The 19,651-nt window shown below is 38.2% G+C and overlaps 1 protein-coding gene across 1 annotated transcript; it reads left to right on the top strand.

The window, feature by feature from the left end:
* The first annotated feature begins 230 nt into the window (after nucleotides 1-230).
* On the top strand, nucleotides 231-14,722 carry TWF1 (twinfilin actin binding protein 1). The gene is made up of 9 exons (XM_041736682.1): nucleotides 231-369; nucleotides 2,674-2,751; nucleotides 5,862-6,040; nucleotides 7,221-7,316; nucleotides 8,612-8,716; nucleotides 10,337-10,462; nucleotides 10,890-11,040; nucleotides 11,202-11,323; nucleotides 12,533-14,722. The coding sequence occupies exons 1-9, from the start codon at nucleotides 345-347 to the stop codon at nucleotides 12,701-12,703; spliced, it is 1,053 nt and encodes a 350-aa protein (XP_041592616.1). The 5' UTR covers nucleotides 231-344; the 3' UTR covers nucleotides 12,704-14,722.
* The last annotated feature ends 4,929 nt before the right edge of the window (nucleotides 14,723-19,651 follow it).

The raw sequence follows: 19,651 nt of genomic DNA, 5'->3' as shown, positions 1-19,651 counted from the left end.
GGGGTCGGCGGGGGAGGGCAGACCGCGCAGGGCAAAGCCATCCCGCGGGCTCGGCGGCGGAGCGGCGCGAGGAGCAGGTGTCCCGGCCGCGACCCCGGGCGCGGGAGAGCGCGCTTACAGACCTGCGGGCTGCCGAGCGCGACCGGCGGGGAGGCGGGGCGCGGCTTGCTGACGCCACGGGCGCGCGACGACGCGGTCGGCCTTGCTGGGCGGGGCGGGGCGGCCGCGCGGGTCGCAGCCCGATGACGCGCGGCGGCCGGCGGCGGAGCCACCACTTCCTGGAGGCGCCGGCCGGGGCCGCTCTCAGCACTTAGCGCCGGAGCCGGGAGCCCGCGGTCGCCGCCATGTCCCATCAGACCGGCATCCAAGGTAACGGCGCCCCGAGCGGCCCGCGGGGGCAGGGGCTCCCGGGAGGGCCCCGGGCGGGCTGCGAGACGAGCCGGGCTGGAGTAGAGCCCCGGGGGGCGGGCGGGGGGGAGGGAGCCGGTCTCGGGGGCGGCCCGGTCCCGCGGCGCTCGGGGCCTGCCTGCGGCGCTCCCGGCCCGGCCGCCGCCACGTTCCCGGCCGACGGGAAATCGGCAGAAGCGGAGGCAGCGGGTTTCCGAGGAGGCCCGGGCGGAGGGGGCGTGCCCGCCAGCGCCCCTGCCCGCAGCCCAACTTTCCTCGGGCCGGGCCGGCGGCGGAGACCTGAGGCAGCGGGGGCGGCCGGGCTCCTCTGGACCGACGGGCCGGCCCTCCTTCCACTGCGCAGGGGAGGTCGTTGCAGGAGATTTTTTTTTTTAAGATTTTATTTACTTATTCATGAGACACACAGAGCAGAGAGAGCGGCAGAGACACAGGCGGAGGGAGAGCAGGCTCCACGCGGGGAGCCCGACGCGGGACTCGATCCCGGGTCTCCAGGGTCGTCAGGCCCCGGGCCCGGGCTGAGGGCGGCGCCGACCCGCCGAGCCTCCCGGGCTGCCCGGTTGCAGGATTCTGATTGTAAAGCGAGACACACCGGAATCTTTCTCGTCCCGCGTTCAAGGCGCTGCCCAGACTCTTCCGCGTTTTCTTCCAAAATGGAAACCTGAGTTTGTGCTCCGAGGGGAAGTCCCGAGTGCGGGATGGGCTGTTGGTCTCTCTTTCTTGGGCGCTCGCTCCCCCGGGACCTGAAGAGGCTGATCCGCGGGGCTGTCCTCAGCCACCCCGTGAGGGCACCTGGGGCGTGCAGCTGTACATCGGCACCTCCGTTATTTTCCTGGGCTGACAGTGGGCAGTCTAGAGGCGCTCACCCTCATCACAACCAAATCCTATATCCCGGGGTTACTCGCCAGGACTTAACAAGTGCTAGTAATACGAACCCACGCTCTTCCTGTTAATAGGCAACTAATTTTTTTTTTTTCTTTTCTTCCCCAGATGAACATTTACTTGTGTTTTTTGTTCGTAGGAGTCTCCGGCCGCCCCACACCTGTCCCTGCACACACAAACACAAGCAAAATGTGTTTGCTGCACACACACACACACAAGGCAAAAAAAAAAAAAAAAAAAGAGCACAGAAAACACACAAGCAACTCATTTTTTTTTCCCCCAGATGAACATTTACTTGTCTTTTGTTCGTAGGAGTCTCTGGCCGCCCCACACCTGTCCCTGCACACACAAACACAAGCAAAATGTGTTTTACTGCACACACACACACAAAAACAAGCAAAAAGGGGGGGGGCATAAAAAACACACAAGCAACTAATTTTTTTCCCCCAGATGAACATTTACTTGTGTTTTGTTCGTAGGAGTCTCTGGCCGCCCCACACCCGTCCCTGCACACACAAACACAAGCAAAAAAAAAAAAAAAAAAGCACAAAAAACACACAAGCAACTAATTTTTTTTCCCAGATGAACGTTTACTTGTGTTTTGTTCATGGGAGCCTCTGGCCACCCCACACCTCTCCCTGCACACACAAACAGAAGCAAAATACTCTCAGACCTAAAAGCACCTGTTTTGTTTTGAGTTGGCTTGACATTTAAATATGTAGTTGCTGACTTTTGTGTTTGAGCCTGGTAGCAATCACTACCTACATGGTTGTTTTTGCTCTCCTACAACTCAAGAATGAAACCAAAATGAAATTGAAGCTCTATTAGGAACACGAGGATTATTAAATATATATTTGCTTTAGTAAACTTAACTCTAGGTTTTTGAGAGATACGAGTTAGAGAAATACTACCAGAAGTGCAAGCTGGAAGGCACTTTATTGACTTTTTGCGTAATCAGGATGGGATATCAGATATTTACTGTTTTTAATGTGAAAATATAAAAATGAATTATTGAATCTTTTTTATGACCCTGAAATTGGACTAGAAGAGAATGAAAGGTTTTCAGTCAAAAGCAGTACAGGTGTTTTTTTCACCCCTATCGCATTTGAATAACTTTAATATTTTCACTCCCAGTGTTATTTCTGCTTGGAATTCTTTAGCTAAAACAGATTAGAGTTAATATACTTTTAAGCTATATTAATATTTCTTAGCTGTATACAGTATCCGTGGTTTTTTATAGTTTTATAGTTTAAATTACTGATATGGGGATGCTACATGATCAAGATTTTTTTCTTTGTATTATAATTCATTTCCTCTCATAGCATTTGAAAGTAGTAACACATAAGTATAAAAAATGGGTTTACTTGTCTTTACCTTTTTCCACAGCAAGTGAAGATGTTAAGGATATCTTTGCCAGAGCAAGAAATGGAAAATACAGACTTCTAAAAATATCTATTGAAAATGGTTAGTTACACATTTTTAAATATTTGTCCTTAGATTATTGAGTATTATATTTTTATGTTTCTAATCCATTGTCAGTGATTGGAACTATTAATTAATGCAAAGCAAGTTCAAAGCTTGCCTGTAGGCAACTTGGATCTTGTACATTTGTTCATGTCCCTTTGGCCGCTGCCTGCTCTCTGAATTCTGCAGTTGACTCTCAGTGAAACGGAAAGATGTCTTTTTGGTGTGACATTTTGTACTTCTTTGTGTTTCATTTTCTGTATCAGAACCCATTTCTAATGTCAGTGCTTCCATCTCTGGAATGGAAATCAGTAGACAGGTGATTCCCAGCCCCACAATTACTTGAGAATTGTTACTTAGTAAAGTTAGTTTTGAAGTAGAAACAAAGATTTCAAACTCCCATTTTCTCCACTGGATTGCAGTCTGTACTGGAGAAATGATTCCCCCTTTCTTGTTTTGGGACAAAGTCCTAAGAGTGTAACAAACTACAAATTGATCTGTTCAAAATAATTCTATTAGTGGGGAAATTGATTGGGTGGGAGAATCTTTTAATTTGGCTATATTTGAATTTGGAAAATTAATATTCTCACAAATGAAAATCTTAAAATACTCCATTGACCTAATTTCTTAAATACCTGGAAATATTTCGTTTTGGAAAAATAACTTGTTCTTTTACAAACTGGAAGTAAATTTCATTTACTTTCCATTTTCCACTTATATATTAAAAATACTAGTGCAGGTTGAAAAATATGCAGTTGTGTGTGTGTGTGTGTGTGTGTGTGTGTATGTGTATATATATATATATATATATAAAACCACTCTTGATAGGAATAAACATACTGTAAAGCAGCATATTTTAGGAATATTGAGCTAAATTTTAAATGCTAAATTTTAACTTCTGACTAGTTAAGTGAATAAAATGGAAGTTTGTCTAACTAGATCAGTATAGAGGAAAATGACACTCTCCTAATTCATTATTTTCTGAACTTTTTGTTCTGAGAAAAATTTTTTATGTAAGGAAATTACAAATAATAAATAAATACTTCCATCTCCTCTTTAATTAACTGCTAATGTTTTATCATATTTGCTTTAGCTCTTTTTATTTTTATTTTTTATTTAATTTTTTTTTTGCTTTGCTCTTTTTAAACTTCACATTTTTGTGATATAAGGGTATCCCCTTTAATTTTTTTTTTATTTTTTTAAGGATTTTATTTCATTTATTCATGAGAGAGGCAGAGACACAGGCAGAATGGGAAGCAGGCTCCATGCAGGGAGCCTGATCGGGACTCGATCTCGGGACTCGATCCCGGACCAGGATCACGCCCTGGGCGGAAGGCAGACACCGCTGAGCCACCCAGGCGTCCCCGGGCATCCCCTTTAAACAGTTTCACTTCCTGACTCCTCTTCCTCTGGCAACTATATTAGGAGTTTTTATATTTCTGCAGTGTGTTTTTATATGTATCCATAGATAATATAGTGCTGTTTTGAGTTAAGTTCATGTAACTTATAGTGCTGTTCTGAGTTTTTAAGTTCATGTAAACTGACATCTGCATCCTTTTTTCTGTAAACATTATTTTATTTTTTGACAGAGAGCTCACCAATTATTTTTTTTCACCAATTATTTTTTTTTTTTAAGATTTAAAAAAATTTTTTTTGACTTTTTTTTTTAAGATTTTATTTATTCATGAGAGAGAGAGAGAGAGAGAGAGAGGCAGAGACACAGCAGAGAGAGAGAGAGAGGCAAGACACAGGCAGAGGGAGAAGCAGGCTCCATACAAGGAGCCTGACATGGGACTCGAACCCGGGTCTCCAGGATCAGGCCCTGGGCTGAAGGTGGTGCTAAACCGCTGAGCCACTGGGGCTGCCCCACCAATTATTTTTAAATATGAATTCATCATATAACTTTGCTACAAATTATGTGATCATTCTCTTATTGATGAACACTTAGGCTACTTGCAGCTGCCACTCTTCTCCTATAGTGGTGTGGTGAACACTTCTGTATATATGTGCAAGATTCTCTATGCAGAGAACATTCACAATTTAACTTGATTCTGCCAAATGACTGCACCAACATACGCTTCTGGACAAAATTTTTCATTTGTAGCCTTATAGCCAAATAAGGGCAGCCCGGGTGGCTCAGCAGTTTAGCACCGCCTTCAGCCCAGGACCTGATCCTGGAGACCCAGGATCAAGTCCTACATCAGGCTCCCTGTGTGGAGCCTGCTTCTCCCTCTGCCCCTCCTCCCTCCCTCCCTCTGTCTGTCTCTGTCTCTCATGAATAAATAAATAAAATCTTTAAAAAAAATAACAACATATGACCAAATAAAACTAAACCTAGTTTTATTTAATATTTCTTATTGTACAGTTCAGTGTTTCAGAAATTCTGTCTTTGAACAATAATACTTATTTAGTACATTTTTTTTTAAGATTTTATTTATTTATGAGCGACAGAGAGAGGGGCAGAGACACAGGCAGAGGGAGAAGCAGGCTCCATGCAGGGAGCCCGACATGGGACTCGATCCTGGGTCTCCAGGATCACACCCTGGGCCACAGGGCACCAAACCGCTGCGCCACTGGGGCTGCCCTATTTAGTACATATTTTGTTGATAACTTAGAGCATAAACATTTTGGAAAATAGACTATAATCAGCCATTCTTCAACCATCCAGCTCTACTATTTACTTTTAAATATGAATAAAATTGTATCATATGTTCCTTTCTTGTCATTTTTAAATATAACATTTTACTATGTTACTCATAAAATCTTCATATCTGTTTTCTTAAAGATTTTATTTGAGAGAGAGAAAGCAGGGCAAAGGGAGAGGGAGAAGCAAACTCCTTGCTGAGCAGGGAGCCCAACATGGGCCTCAATCCCAGGAACCTGGGATCATGACCTGAGTGGAAGGCAGATGCTTACCAACTAGCCACCCAGGTGCTCCCGTATCTGTTTTTAATGCTTTATACCATAATTATTTTTTGTGTTGCAGTCTTTTCTTTTTTAACATCTTGATATGAATGATAATAGGAGATGACTGTGTTATTAATTCTTTTCTTCTTCATTACCATTTGGTATTTAAAAAATTCATGTGTCTTAAAAATTGTTCTTCATAGAGAAACTTGTGATTGGATCATATAGTCAGCCTTCAGATTCCTGGGATAAGGATTATGATTCCTTTGTTTTACCCCTACTGGAGGACAAACAACCGTGCTATATATTATTCAGGTTAGATTCTCAGAATGCCCAGGGATATGAATGGATATTTATTGCCTGGTCTCCAGATCATTCTCATGTAAGTAATTTTTTTGTAATTTGTTTTGCTTAATGTTAAATGCTAGAGATCTTTTTTTCTGAAATATTCCTAGGCCAAGAGAAAGTTGAGAAGCAATAGTTATTTCCCATGAAAGGGAATGATCATGAAGAAAATCCTTATATTGGTAATTGGGAGTAATGTACTTAGATTCAGAAGTGTTGACCTTGAAATCAACAGAATTATCTTATTTTAAATTGAAAAATCTTTGGCAATTATATATAAATGACTGTGCTCAGAGTAATACTTTGAATAATTCTGAGAGCTAATAAAAAATTACATTAAATATTAATAGCTACCATTCAAATGGTAGGCAAACACACAATATTTCTTTTAGGAAAGTTGGTTAGTAGACTGATTCAGACTACTGGATTTGACGGTGCAGTATCATAAAGCTATTCCTGTTGGTTGGCAGTTACCTTTAGTAGTTTTCAATAGTTCTATTAGACTCTTTAATAATAGTTGATATTGTAGTTGTTTTCATCTTTGTATTCCTCATAGAATCGTATATGCCATAGGTATGCCATGAACATTTGAGTCTGAAACAGCTGAGTAACATCTGATCTAGATTTGCTTGGAGTAAAATGTCAGTATCCAGGTTACTTCATTTCAAGTGATGTTTTCTTCTTCGTATTTTAAAGTAGTATTTTAAGTAGTTTTTTTTTTAAACATTGAATTCATTGAATACTTTGAAAAGTGAGTAATTTTTTAAAATTTAGTTTCTCGCTTTTTGTGAAACATGACATATTATAAAGTGAAATCTACCTTAATATATGAAGTGTTATGATGGCTATTTGTGCACCTGTACTTCAGCATATTACAGCCCATACACTTCAGCTTTATCACAGTTTATGTTTAATGTGCTTGAAGATTTTAATATATTCAGAAAGTACTTTTTTTGTTTTTTTTGTTTTTTTTGTTTTTTTATTTATGATAGTCACAGAGAGAGAGAGAGAGAGGCAGAGACACAGGCAGAGGGAGAAGCAGGCTCCATGCACCGGGAGCCTGATGTGGGATTCGATCCCGGGTCTCCAGGATCGCGCCCTGGGCCAAAGGCAGGCGCCAAACCACTGCGCCACCCAGGGATCCCCGAAAGTACTTTTTTTGCAGTGATAGTTTTCATCTATAAACTGCTAAGTAAACTTTATTACAACTTAACTAGGTTCGTCAAAAAATGTTGTATGCAGCAACAAGAGCAACTCTGAAAAAGGAATTTGGAGGTGGCCACATTAAAGATGAAGTCTTTGGAACAGTAAAGGTACAAAATTTATATTTTTATGTGGATTCCACATGTTGCAATTAAACCAATATAAGAACTCCTAGGTAATCAGTAATTGATATGAAATCAGACTAATGAATCTGTAAGCATAAGAGAAAATGTTATTATATTTCATAAGATAACTAAAACATGTATTTACCTTTTTTTTTTTAAGATTTTAAAATTTTTATTTATTCATGAGAGAGGCAGAGACATAGGCAGAGGAAAAGCAGGCTCCCCGTGGGAGGCCTGATGTGGAACTCAATTCAGGGACCCCAGGATCATGCCCTAAGCCGAAGGCAGACGCTCAACCACTGAGCCACCCAGGCGTCCTGTGTATTTACCTTTTTAAAATATGTTGGAATCTCCTTTGTTAGTCTTCAGAAACTATCCTATACCTTAGAGATCGTCTAATTCTACGCCTTATTTATTAGGTCAACCGTTTCACTTTAAGGGAAGGGAAACAGGCTCAGTAAAATGAGAGACCACTTGAAAGAGAGAGTAATTTTAAAATATTTTGGACATTTATACCCATGTTGTAGAAGCAGTAACTATGCATATTATTTAAGCCAGGAACATTGAGGCGTGTAATTTATTGGGATAGTTGATTAATTAATACATTTAATTAGTTAAATTGTGATTAAGAACTTACTTTGTTATAAAATGAATGTGGTAAAGACATATTTATACATATATACACAAAATTAAGAAAACTGAAATGTTTCTTCAACAGTAAAATTACCTAGTGGATAGACCACAAGATTGGATGGGGATATTTTGCTTACTCACCAGTAATTGTGAGATGGCCTGGTTTCTCAACTCTTTGTATTCTCAGTCTTCTAAATCACAAAATTCTGATGAAAAAGTCTACCTCTTCAGAATATATTATTCCTTTAAATAAGAACTACAGTCATTTTCTATGAATAGCTTAGAGAAATTATATAAATCATTATAATAGAGAATTCAGAATCTGAATGTGTTGATTATTGAATAGTTATGGGGCAGACTTCCCCAGGCTAATTATAATTGTCCTGTAAACTTGAACATGACCAAGTTCATAATGTGACTGGCATCACCACCATCACACTCATACAAAAGATTTAGTAATTGGAAAACTTAGGAGATGAAATGTAAATATTCCCCCTTAAAGTTTTTTGAAACCTGTACAATACAGGACTTTTGAAAAATAAATAGTAATATTTTTCAATCAAAATAATAATGTTTTTCTTAAAGTAACTTAATGGAGGTTTTACTTCCAGAGGATAACTAATGACAGTCCATTTCTGTGTTTACAGGAAGATGTATCATTAAATGGATATAAAAAATACTTGCTATCACAATCTTCTCCTGCCCCACTGACTGCAGCTGAGGAAGAATTACGACAGATTAAAATTAATGAGGTAAATTACAGTTTTGATACTCTTGCAAGGTTTTAAGTGAAAAAATATTTTTAATTAATTAGATGTAGAGGTAAGTTAGGTAGCTTACATTTATTCTGCATAGTTTAGAGACAAGACTGTTCAGGAAAAAAATTTAAAATAAATATTAAAATTCATACCAATTTCATAAGTAGTTTCCTCCTGTATTTGTAATCTATGTTACAGAATAGTATATCTTCCTGTTGACAGCACACCTTTTTTTTAACTTTGTACATTGAATACTAAATAAACGGGAACATGTGTGTTACCCATTTAGTGCAAAGAATCATGTCTAATGAGGTTGCCAAAGTAGGTTTGTTTTGTTACGTTCTATTTTATTACATTATTTTGTTTGGTGACTAAAGAGGATAAAAGGTAAATGCTGTATTTAGTAACTCTAGAAGCTCTATAAATTAACTTCTATGAACACTACTTGGATGCATATGTATATATGGGAGATGTTTTTTTTTGAGTATTTGTTTAACTCAGTTATATTAGAGTCAATAACTTTCATCCATATTATAGCTTATATTTCTAATGTGTTCACTGCAGCTGTTCTAATTACAAGTTAAAATAACTACTGTGTTTCTACTGGGATCTTATAGGAAAGAACAGGTAGCAGGAAACACTATTCATTAGTCTGAGTGACTAATAGGATTCAGTCTGGAAAGTGATTGAATATTATTTCATATTAACCTGATAGCAAGGATCTATCTTTATATTATTTTAACTCAAGTTATTTGAGTGAAGATTTTTATGTGATTTTTTTTTTTTTTTACAAGTTTGATAGTTTGTTTTATTCCTTGCAATCAGAGCCCAGAGGATCGTATTGGGGTATGCATTTGCATATGTTCTATGATGTTTTCATTATCCAGTATCATTTATGCTGTAGAATCTCCATTCGTTTTTCTAAAAGTAAAATTTCTATTTGACTTTCTGTTGCAACACTGCAAATGAGACCCTGTAAAAGTCTTAAAACATGTGCATTGAAAGCTTTCTTGAAGTTCTCTTTTCTAGTATTTGCCCACCCATGTTCTTAGTAATGTAAGCTCTGAGTCTGGAACTTCTGCAGTAGTATATAATTTGTTGAGCTGTGTTGTGTCTTTGTATACTGTTCGTACTCCTTTCAATTCAATGCATGGTGTTTGTGTTGCATTTTATGTCTAACAGAACAAAGTAAAGTTTGATACACATCACATAATATACCACATGTTCATAAATTCTATCAAATAAAATTTTGTAATTAAAACTTGTAATCTGAGGACACTTGAAACTTGAACTTATATAGTTCATTGCAAATGTGCCAAACCAAACATATAAACAACCTCCCCCAAAGCCCCACTAACACTGCATACTCACTCAAATGTTCACTCCCAGCATTTCATAAAGATGTGTCATGCACTCTGCATGTTGACAGAATGCTAGCAGAACGTGAACAAATGTGAGAAATCACTTACATTTTAAGTTTATAGTATTTTAAGTGTTAGTCATATTAGAATGGGCAAGGGTGGAATGACACTTGATAGAGATTGGGTTTCTTATCTTTGGTGTATGACACTGCTAAGTGCTAAAACTTCAATAAATTAAATTTGTCATTCTTAGGTACAAACTGACGTGGGTGTGGACACTAAGCATCAAACACTACAAGGAGTAGCATTTCCTATTTCTCGAGAAGCTTTTCAGGCTTTGGAAAAATTAAGTAACAGACAGCTCAACTATGTGCAATTGGTAAGAGACATAATTATGAAATGGCAGTTCTTTCTGGTGTCTCATGGTTCATGTAAGGTTTATTTTTAATGGATTTAAAATTGTTTTGTTCAAGACAATATATGTTCACTGTGAAAAGTCAAACCTGTATAAGTTTCCCCTTGTCTGCTAGGTTTTTTTGTTCTGTTTTGTTTTGTTTTGTTTTTAAAGATTTTATTTACTCATTCATGAGAGAGACAGAGAGAGGCAGAGACACAGGCAGAGGGAGAAGCAGGCTCCATGCAGGGAGCCCGACATGGGACCTGATCCCAGGACCCCGGGATCACGCCCTGGGCTGAAGGCGGGCGCTAAACCGCTGAGCCACTCAGGCGTCCCTCTGCTAGTTTTTTTTATTACAATTTTTAAATTGCTGTGTATCTGTTTTAATGAAGCTATTTCTTATTGACAGGAAATAGATATAAAAAATGAAATTATAATTTTGGCCAACACAACAAATACAGAACTAAAAGATTTGCCAAAGAGGATTCCCAAGGATTCAGCACGTTACCATTTCTTCCTGTATAAACATTCCCATGAAGGAGACTATTTGGAGTCCATAGGTATATAATATATTGCTTTAACATGTTACTTTCAGTTGGCTTTTTGGTATTTTAATACTGTATTCTCACTCTTGCCCGGAAGACTTAGCTATAATTCTGTGAAGTTTAGTATTTGCTTTAATTGTTGTAATGCTAATTGTATTTATTATTTTGACTTACAGTTTTTATTTATTCAATGCCTGGATACACATGCAGTATAAGAGAACGGATGTTATATTCTAGCTGCAAGAGCCCTCTGCTAGAAATTGTAGAAAGACAACTACAAATGGATGTCATTAGAAAGGTAAAATTACCTATTTATTTTTAAATTTCAGTATTTGTTAGATCTTTATTGTCTTTTTCATGTAGTTCATGATGTATCATGATTTATTAATGAAAGTATTTTTTTCTTGTTCTCATCATAAATCTTCAGGGTCTCCTTTACTCTTAAGTGCCTGGGGAAGATCTATCATTGCTCCAGGCTCCTTATAGATCTGTGCTAATATGCAGCCATTAAGCTACATGTGGCTATTTAAATTTAAATATAAATTAAAATTAAATAAAATTTAAATTCAGTTTCTTAATCACACTAGCCATATTTCAAGTGTTTGTAGCTACAAGTGGCTAGTGGCTACTGTATTGGAAAGTGCAGAATTTAGAGAACATTTCCATATTGCAGAAAATTCTGGACAGTGCTGCTAGATCTACATACCTGTGCTTGTCTCAACACTTGCTATTAATAAGGAACTAGAATCTCCATTTGTAACTGAACCATGGGATGGTTGAGAATCTAGTTGTTGAGTAAGGAGGGAATGGGCATAAACATTTGCATTTGGGGAGCTAAGCTACCAATTTAATTAAATTTATTTTCTTAAATGCAAATGAGGCATGGGTAAAGATGTGGTTTATTCTTGAACCCTTCAACCCATTAAAACACACATCCCTACAAACTGCCAGTGTATTGGGTACTAACCCTTTATGGCTGACTTTTTCTACTATAAGACCAGATAGTAAATACTGTGTTTCACCAGGCTGCATATGGTCTTTGTTACATACTCTTGTTTGCTTTATTATTTTATGTTTATAGCCCTGTAAAAATGTAAAGCACCTCTTAATTTGGGTTAAATTTGGCCCTGTTCTAGAGTAATTTCAAGTGACTCAAGTAACAAAGGCACTAATGAGTAATGTTTCTTGGATATGTATAGTGTACCAAAGCAGAGCATCTTGAGAATATAGTGGTGGCTTCTTATATATTAGGTAGAAGAAGAAAGAGGAACCAAATAGAAAATGATTATTGCTGATTATGTGTTCAGGCAACTCACAACCCCAGGGAGGGGTTTCCCTCCCCAAAAAATGTGAAAGTGAAACTATTTACATACGGTCCTTGATACTCTCCTGCTAGAATAGGTGTTACGTATTTATTACACCTGAAAACTGGCACCATGCTTGCACTAGGTTTTGAATGTTGTCTTTTTCGTATAGTATCACACTTTACCAATTCCATCTCTTACAGATTGAGATAGACAATGGGGATGAGTTGACAGCAGACTTCCTTTATGAAGAAGTACACCCAAAGCAGCATGCACATAAGCAAAGTTTTGCAAAACCAAAAGGTCCTGCAGGAAAAAGAGGAATTCGAAGACTTATAAGGGGTCCAGCTGAAAGTGAAGCCGCTGCTGATTAAAGTCATTATATTAAGCATTACAATACTAGTTTTTTAAAAGTCCAGCTTTTAGTACAGGAGAACTGAAATCATTCCATGTTGATACATAGTAGGGGGAAAATTGTACTTTTTGAAAAATAGCACTTTTCACTTCTGTGTGTTTTTAAAATTAAGGTTATAGAAGACTCATGATTTCTATTTTTGAGTTACAGCTAGAAAAGCGTTCAACATAGTGATGTTTAATTTTGTCACACTCTTTTCACAGAGTAATAGTGATTCCATACTTTCACACACTTCTTAAAATTTTATACAGTTGGGCCAGTTCCAGAAAGTCTAATGTCTCAAAATAAGATACACTCCTTACTACTTTTTAGTGGGACATCAAGTTTTTTCTTGAAGGGAGAAAGACCTTAAAGTATTCATACCACTAAATGAATATGTTAAGGACCAGATTAGATTATTTTCTCAGCTGAGAACCTAGTGTGCCTAGGTAAAGGTAAAACGTTGCTGACTCTGAGAAGCAGTGCTCTCAGATGTGGGATCATGTCTGCAACTTTTAGAAACCGTGCTTTATTGCAGCAGTCTTTTCTATTTGACTTTTTTGGTTTTTTAAATGGCATTAAAATTTCAGAAGATCAGTTCATTCTGAAACCTTAAAGGTACCATATATTTTCTATACTGCAGGATTTCTGATGACGTTGAAAGACATTTAAACAGCTTTAGTTTTCTCTTTCTAGTGCTTTAAAAAGTTTCATTTTCAAAAGTAAGTCATTCCATTATAAGTAGTTTGAGGCCAAATATTTATGTTCAGATTGAATATTAAATTAATGTTAAAAAAAAACTAAAGTCAATAATGTTGAAAAAGTCTTAAACATCAAGATTGATTTTTCTCCAGAACCATATATTAATAGGCAGATTATTATGTTCTTTATTACTTTTGAGCAAATACGCAGATTTCATAAAATTGTTTGAAAGTCCTAGTACTTAATCAGCCTAACACAAATTAAACACTTAGGAATCTTGTTTCAATTTATATCTTATTTCAGAGCACATTTAACTGTTTTAAAGGTTTGCATTTTCAGTACAACCCATAGAAATTTTGAGCCTTTTTTTTTTTTTGGATACTTGAAATAGGGAAGGAGTTAGGACACTTCGTCATGTTAAATCTGATAAACCTGCTGCAAGAGCCATAACTTTGAGGAGTTTTCTAAATGAACTGTGGGGATCCAGGATTTAGAATTTCTTGATCTAAACTTTATGCTGCATAAAACATTAGAAATGCACATTTCATAGTATAAAATATGAAACACATTTTATACCTTATTATCTAAGGTACTATATGCACCTTTCAAAAATTCAATGTGTGTTCAAGTAAAGCCTATTAGAATAATTATGGGTTGACAGGATTTTTTTTCTAGAGTTAAGGGTATTTGTGTGGGGTTTGTTTGTTTACAAATAATCAGACTGTACTATTTAAACATGCAAAGTGATTGGCAGTAATGTTGCACTTGTTTACTAAAGATACACTTTAGGTTGTTTCATGGGTGCCCACATAGACACACAAACGTGCGCGCGCAGTCACACACACACACACACACACACACACACACTACTGCATTGAGAATCCTAGAGCTGCATTGCAGACCATAGCTGAAGCTGTATTTTCAATCAGAAAGAATGTAAAACCTGTCATGAAGGTATAAAATTAATTTGGTAGTGAATGTTTTTCTGTACCATTCATGTGCAATTATAGTCTAAATTCTACTACACTACATGAAAGAAAATGGACATTCCAGAATATAGATGTGATTATATAGTCTTAAACTAATTATTATTAAACCAAGATTGCTGAAAATCAGTGATGCATTTGTTATAGAGTATAACTCATTGTTTACAGGATGTTTAGGTGACATCATCATAACAATAGAAGGTGATTAAAGTATTCCCAGTAAATTTATAAAGCAGTGAAGAATTACATGCCTTCTGTGGACATTTTATAAAAGTGCATTTTATATTGCAATAAATTTTTTTCTCTTTAAATTGTGTACTAAGTTTTCTAGCATAAGGTTTTTTTTTTTTAATGTTTGGATAATTCTGCATAATGCAATGTCTGGTAGTAGGTTAGAAATCCCATTGATCTATGCATTTGTTAATTCACCTATCTAAATCACGGATTTCAAATATTTTGCATCCTACACATGTTGTGTCAACAGAGTGCTTAATTTAAGTTAGAACTTTCCTACTGCTGCAGCAATAATGAAAATGCCATGAGTTACACAGTTACTACTGTGATAAAAGCACCCCTGAACAATAGTGACCAACATACTTGTTGCTGAACTCTTAAGATACTTGCCACCCATCCAACAGCTATTTAATGCGCTCTGTGTACAATTCACTACCACACTGATCTTTTTATTAGAGTTAAATTACAAAAGATGGAAAGTTGTCCCTAAAAGGGCTGATTTTAGAAACTTGTAAATAGAGTTCAAAGATAACTTTAAGACCTTTCTACTTAGAACTTTAATGAGCCTGAGACACATACTGTAGTTGGGTACATATCCTTTGCATACACAGCCATACATTATAAGGATAAGAGGTTTTGTTTTACAAAGTACTGATTCTGGGGCTTTATATACAGAGATTTTGATAAAATAGGTGGATGCAGTAATTCCATAGTTTCATAAATGAGTCATGCCATGACTGGTTACAGTTTGCCTTATGATATAAATTTTTTTTTCTTTTTCTATCCAGTCATCAAACTTCTTTCACACTGTGTGCTGCTATAGAGTAGTTACCAATAAAGGTAACGTCTCCTACAGAATAAAATCTGGTTCTTGCTGTTCGTTGCCCATTAGCTTCTGCATGACTTGGCCCATGGCTTTCTCCACCTTAGTCATTTGGCTCCAGTTCATTAGCCGCTTGCTAATGAAATTAGACCAAGCATGTTCCTGCCTCAGGAGCACTGAATGTACTGTTCCCACACTGGATTACTAATCCAGTGTCTACATGTCTTCCTCCACTTAACTCAGATCTTTGCTCAAGTGTCATCTTAGAGAAGTCTTCCCAGACATCCAAATTTGATTATATGCCCTATCCCTCTCACCTTAATCCTTCCTTTTAATTCACATCATTCAGGAGTTACATATTTATGCATATTGTTTGGCTCCTCCACTGAAATACAAGCTCAAGTGGGGAAGGGCCTTGTTTTTATTCACTGTGACATCCTTAGCACCTAAAACAGTGTCTAAGACATAGTGGATATTTTATCAAATGAAGAAAATGACAGATTTTACCTTTCCTTGAAGAACAGTGGGGAAAGAAGTGCACTCCAGCAGTGGTAGGTAGCACAGCGGCTCTGGCCTTCAACACTGCACTTTGGTCAGAGCAAATGTCACTAGCACGAACAGAGCCTCTTGTCCTCTGGACCATGGTTCCTACTACAGAAGACTAGTGTCCACTGATCCAGTGGCAGGTGTCTTCCAAAGGGGATCTTCATTCAGCAGACTGCTCTGGAAAGGGCCAAGACCAGCCTCTATTTATTAGCCAGTGCTATTCTACCACCATCAGCATTTGCCAGACTGTAGTTCCTTATTGAACCCTGGACGCTTAATGGGAAGAGACAAGCTGTGAGTTTGAGTGAAATTATATTTCTTAGTTTCCAATCACCAAGCTGTATGGATGAAACAACACAAGTCGTCTCTTTGTGTCAATGTGTGTGTGATGCTGCCACTTACTGGCTAAGTGACTGAACTGGTTATCCTACCATAAACTATCCCCAAGATTGAGTGGTTTAGAACATTTCCCACAAGTCTGCAGTTGGTTGACCTCGCATTCTTGTGTATCGTGGTCACCTGACAGGGAGGCTGGGCTAGGGTGATGCTATTATCTGAGATGACTTGTCTCTGCTTCGCATGGTCTCTCGTCTGTAGTATGTTAGCCCAAGCTTGTTCTTATGGCAGTGGCAGCGTTGAGAGAGAGAGAGAGAGAGAGAGTACCCAAGGACTCTTGACGCCCAGGCTAAGAACTCTAACATCACTTTTGGTGCATTCTACTGAGTAGGGCAAGTTACTTTTTTTTTTTAAGATTTTATTATTTACTCATGAGAGACATAGAGAGAGGGGCAGAGATACAGGCAGGGGAGAAGCAGGCTCCATGCAGGGAGCCCGATGTGGGACTCGATCCCTGGACTCCAGGATCACGCCCTGGGCTGAAGGCAGGTGCTAAACCACTGAGCCACCCAGGGATCTCCGAGTAGAGCAAGTTACAAGGGTATCCTAGGTCTAACTTTTCTTGATGAGAAAAACTACAAAACCATAACACAAAGGGCACATTTGTAGGGAAGAGTGGACAACTGCAATTTAATACAATGAGCATTAGGAAGAAGTTACTTAACCTTTTACTGAATCTAGATCATTTAGAAAATATTGCCATCTTAACATTAAGGCTTACAATCCATAAACAATTTTAGTGTATGTGCTGCCGAAGCAAGCACTACAATCCATAAACAGACTTTCCATTTGTCTTTAATTTTTTCAACAATTTGTAGAGTTTTTTTTTAACTTGTAGCATTTATTGTATTAATTTATTCCTAGATATTTTATTCTTTTTGATGCTGTTGTAAGTTGTTTTAGTTTCCTTTTCAGATTGCTCGTTGCTGATGTATAGAAATACACCTCATTTTCATGTGTTGATCTTGTATACTGCAACTGTGCTAAATTTGTTTTTTAGCTCTAATAGATTTTACCCCCTCTGTACATGTGGATTGTTTAGAGTTTTCTGTTAATGAGACATGTCATCAACAAATAGATAGTTTTGCTTTCTTTCCAGCCTGGATTCCTTTCCTTCCTTCCCTTCTCTTACGCACTCCCATCCCCCTCAGCCCCATCCCCATTTGCTACCCCCTTCTTTTTTCTCTCCCTTTCTCTCTTCTTCCTTTACCTTCCCCCACTTCTTTTGTTTTGTGTGAAAGCCCAGTTAAAATCTCCAGTACAACATTGAACAGCAGTGGCAAGAGTGGACATCCTTGTGTTCCTGATCTTAAAGGAAAAAGCTTTCAGTCTTTCACCATTAAATATAATGTGCTGTTTCTGTTTGTTTTTTGTAGATGTGCTTTATCAGGTTGAGGATGTTGCCTTCTATTTTTTGTGAGTGAATTAACCATGAAAGAATATTGAATGTTGTGAAATGTTTTCTCTGCATCTATTGATGTGTTCAGTCGTGTGGTTTTTGTCTTTTATTCTATTTGAATGGTGTATTACAGTTACTGATTTTTTTAAAAAAAACTTATTTATTTATTCATGAGAGACACAGAGAGAGAGGCAGAGACACAGGCAGAGGGAGAAGCAGGCTCCATGCAGGGAGCCCGACGTGGGACTCGATCCTGGGACTCCAAGATCACACCCTGGGCCAAAGGCAGGCACTAAGCTGCTGAGCCATCCAGGGATCCCGACAGTTACTGATTTTTGTATGTTGAACCAATCTTGCATTCCCAAGATAAATTCTAGGTGGTTTTGGTGTGTTATCCTTTTTAAATGGATTTTTGCGTTTACATCGGCCACTGCTTTTGCTGCATCCCATAGGTTTTGGGGTGTGTGTGTATGTGTGTGTGTGGTTGTTGTCTTTTTAAGACATGGAGAGGTAGGTGGAAGGGGCAGAGAGAAAGAGAGAGAGAATCTTAAGCAAGCTCTCTGCGCAGTGTAGAGCCCAGCGCAGGGCTTGACCTCACAACCCTGAGATCATGACCAGAGTCAAAATCAAAGAGTTGGATGCCCAACCAACTGAGCCACCCATGCACCCCTGTTGTGTTTTTCATTCATCTCAAAGCATTTTATAATTTTCCTTGTGATTTCTTCTTGACTCATCATATGTTTAGGAATATTTTATTTGATTTATACATATTTGTGAATTTCCCAAATTTCCTTCTGTTATTAATTTCTAATTTAATTCTTCTGTGGCTGGAAAGAAGCTTTGTATGATTTCAATCCTTTGAAATTTATTGAAACGTATCCTATTTGCTGGAACTGGTAAATGTTACTTTTTTTTAAAGATTTTATTTATTTATTCATGAGAGACACAGAGAGAGGCAGAGACACAGGCAGAGGGAGAAGCAGGCTCCATGCAGTGAGCCAGACGTGGGACTCGATCCCGGCTCTCCAGGATCATGCCCTGGACTGAAGGCAGGCGCTCAACTGCTGAGCCACCTAGGCTGCCCTGGTAAATGTTCCTTTATTTGGTACACAGATCTTTGCAAATGTGACTAAACTAAGGATTTTGAGATTAGGAAATTATTCTGGATTATTTGGGTGGGCCCTAAGTACAATAACATGTATCCTTATAAGGAGAGGCAGAAAAAATTTGACTACACCATCAAGAACAGAAGCTGATGTTAAGATGGAGGCAGAGATTGAAGTGATGTGGCCACCACTAAAAATGCTGGCAACCAGTTGATGCTGGAGCAAAAAATGGATTCTCCTCTAGAGCCTTTGGAGGGGTTACAGCCAAGCTCACACCTTGATTTTGGTCAACACTACTTATTTTGCACTTCTAACCTCTAAAATTTTGAGGACATTAATTTCTGTTGTTTTAAGTCATCAAGATTGTGTCAATTGGTTGCACCAGTCACAGGAAACTAATACCCTTCTTTTATGAACTAACATATAGTCTATCCAAGAGAATTATTCATGTGCAGCTTAGGAGAATGTGTATTCTGCTTCTGCTGGGTGTTCTATAGATTCTGGGAGGTCTATTTGATTTATAGTGCTGTTAAGTTTCCTATTTCCTTGTCATCTTCCACCAAGCTGTCCTATCCATTAAGTTTGGCATAAAGTCTCCAACAATTATTGTTGAATTGTCTATTTTCTTTCTCATTTTTGTCTGTTTTTGCTTCATGTATTTTAAGACTCTGTTGTTAGGTGCATATCTGTTTATAATTGTTATATTTTCTTGATAGGTTGACTCTTAGCATTACAA

This window comes from Vulpes lagopus, chromosome 21 (assembly GCF_018345385.1).
Source record: "Vulpes lagopus strain Blue_001 chromosome 21, ASM1834538v1, whole genome shotgun sequence".
In the NCBI taxonomy this organism is placed as follows: domain Eukaryota; kingdom Metazoa; phylum Chordata; class Mammalia; order Carnivora; family Canidae; genus Vulpes; species Vulpes lagopus.
This window is presented reverse-complemented; position numbering and strand designations above follow the sequence as displayed.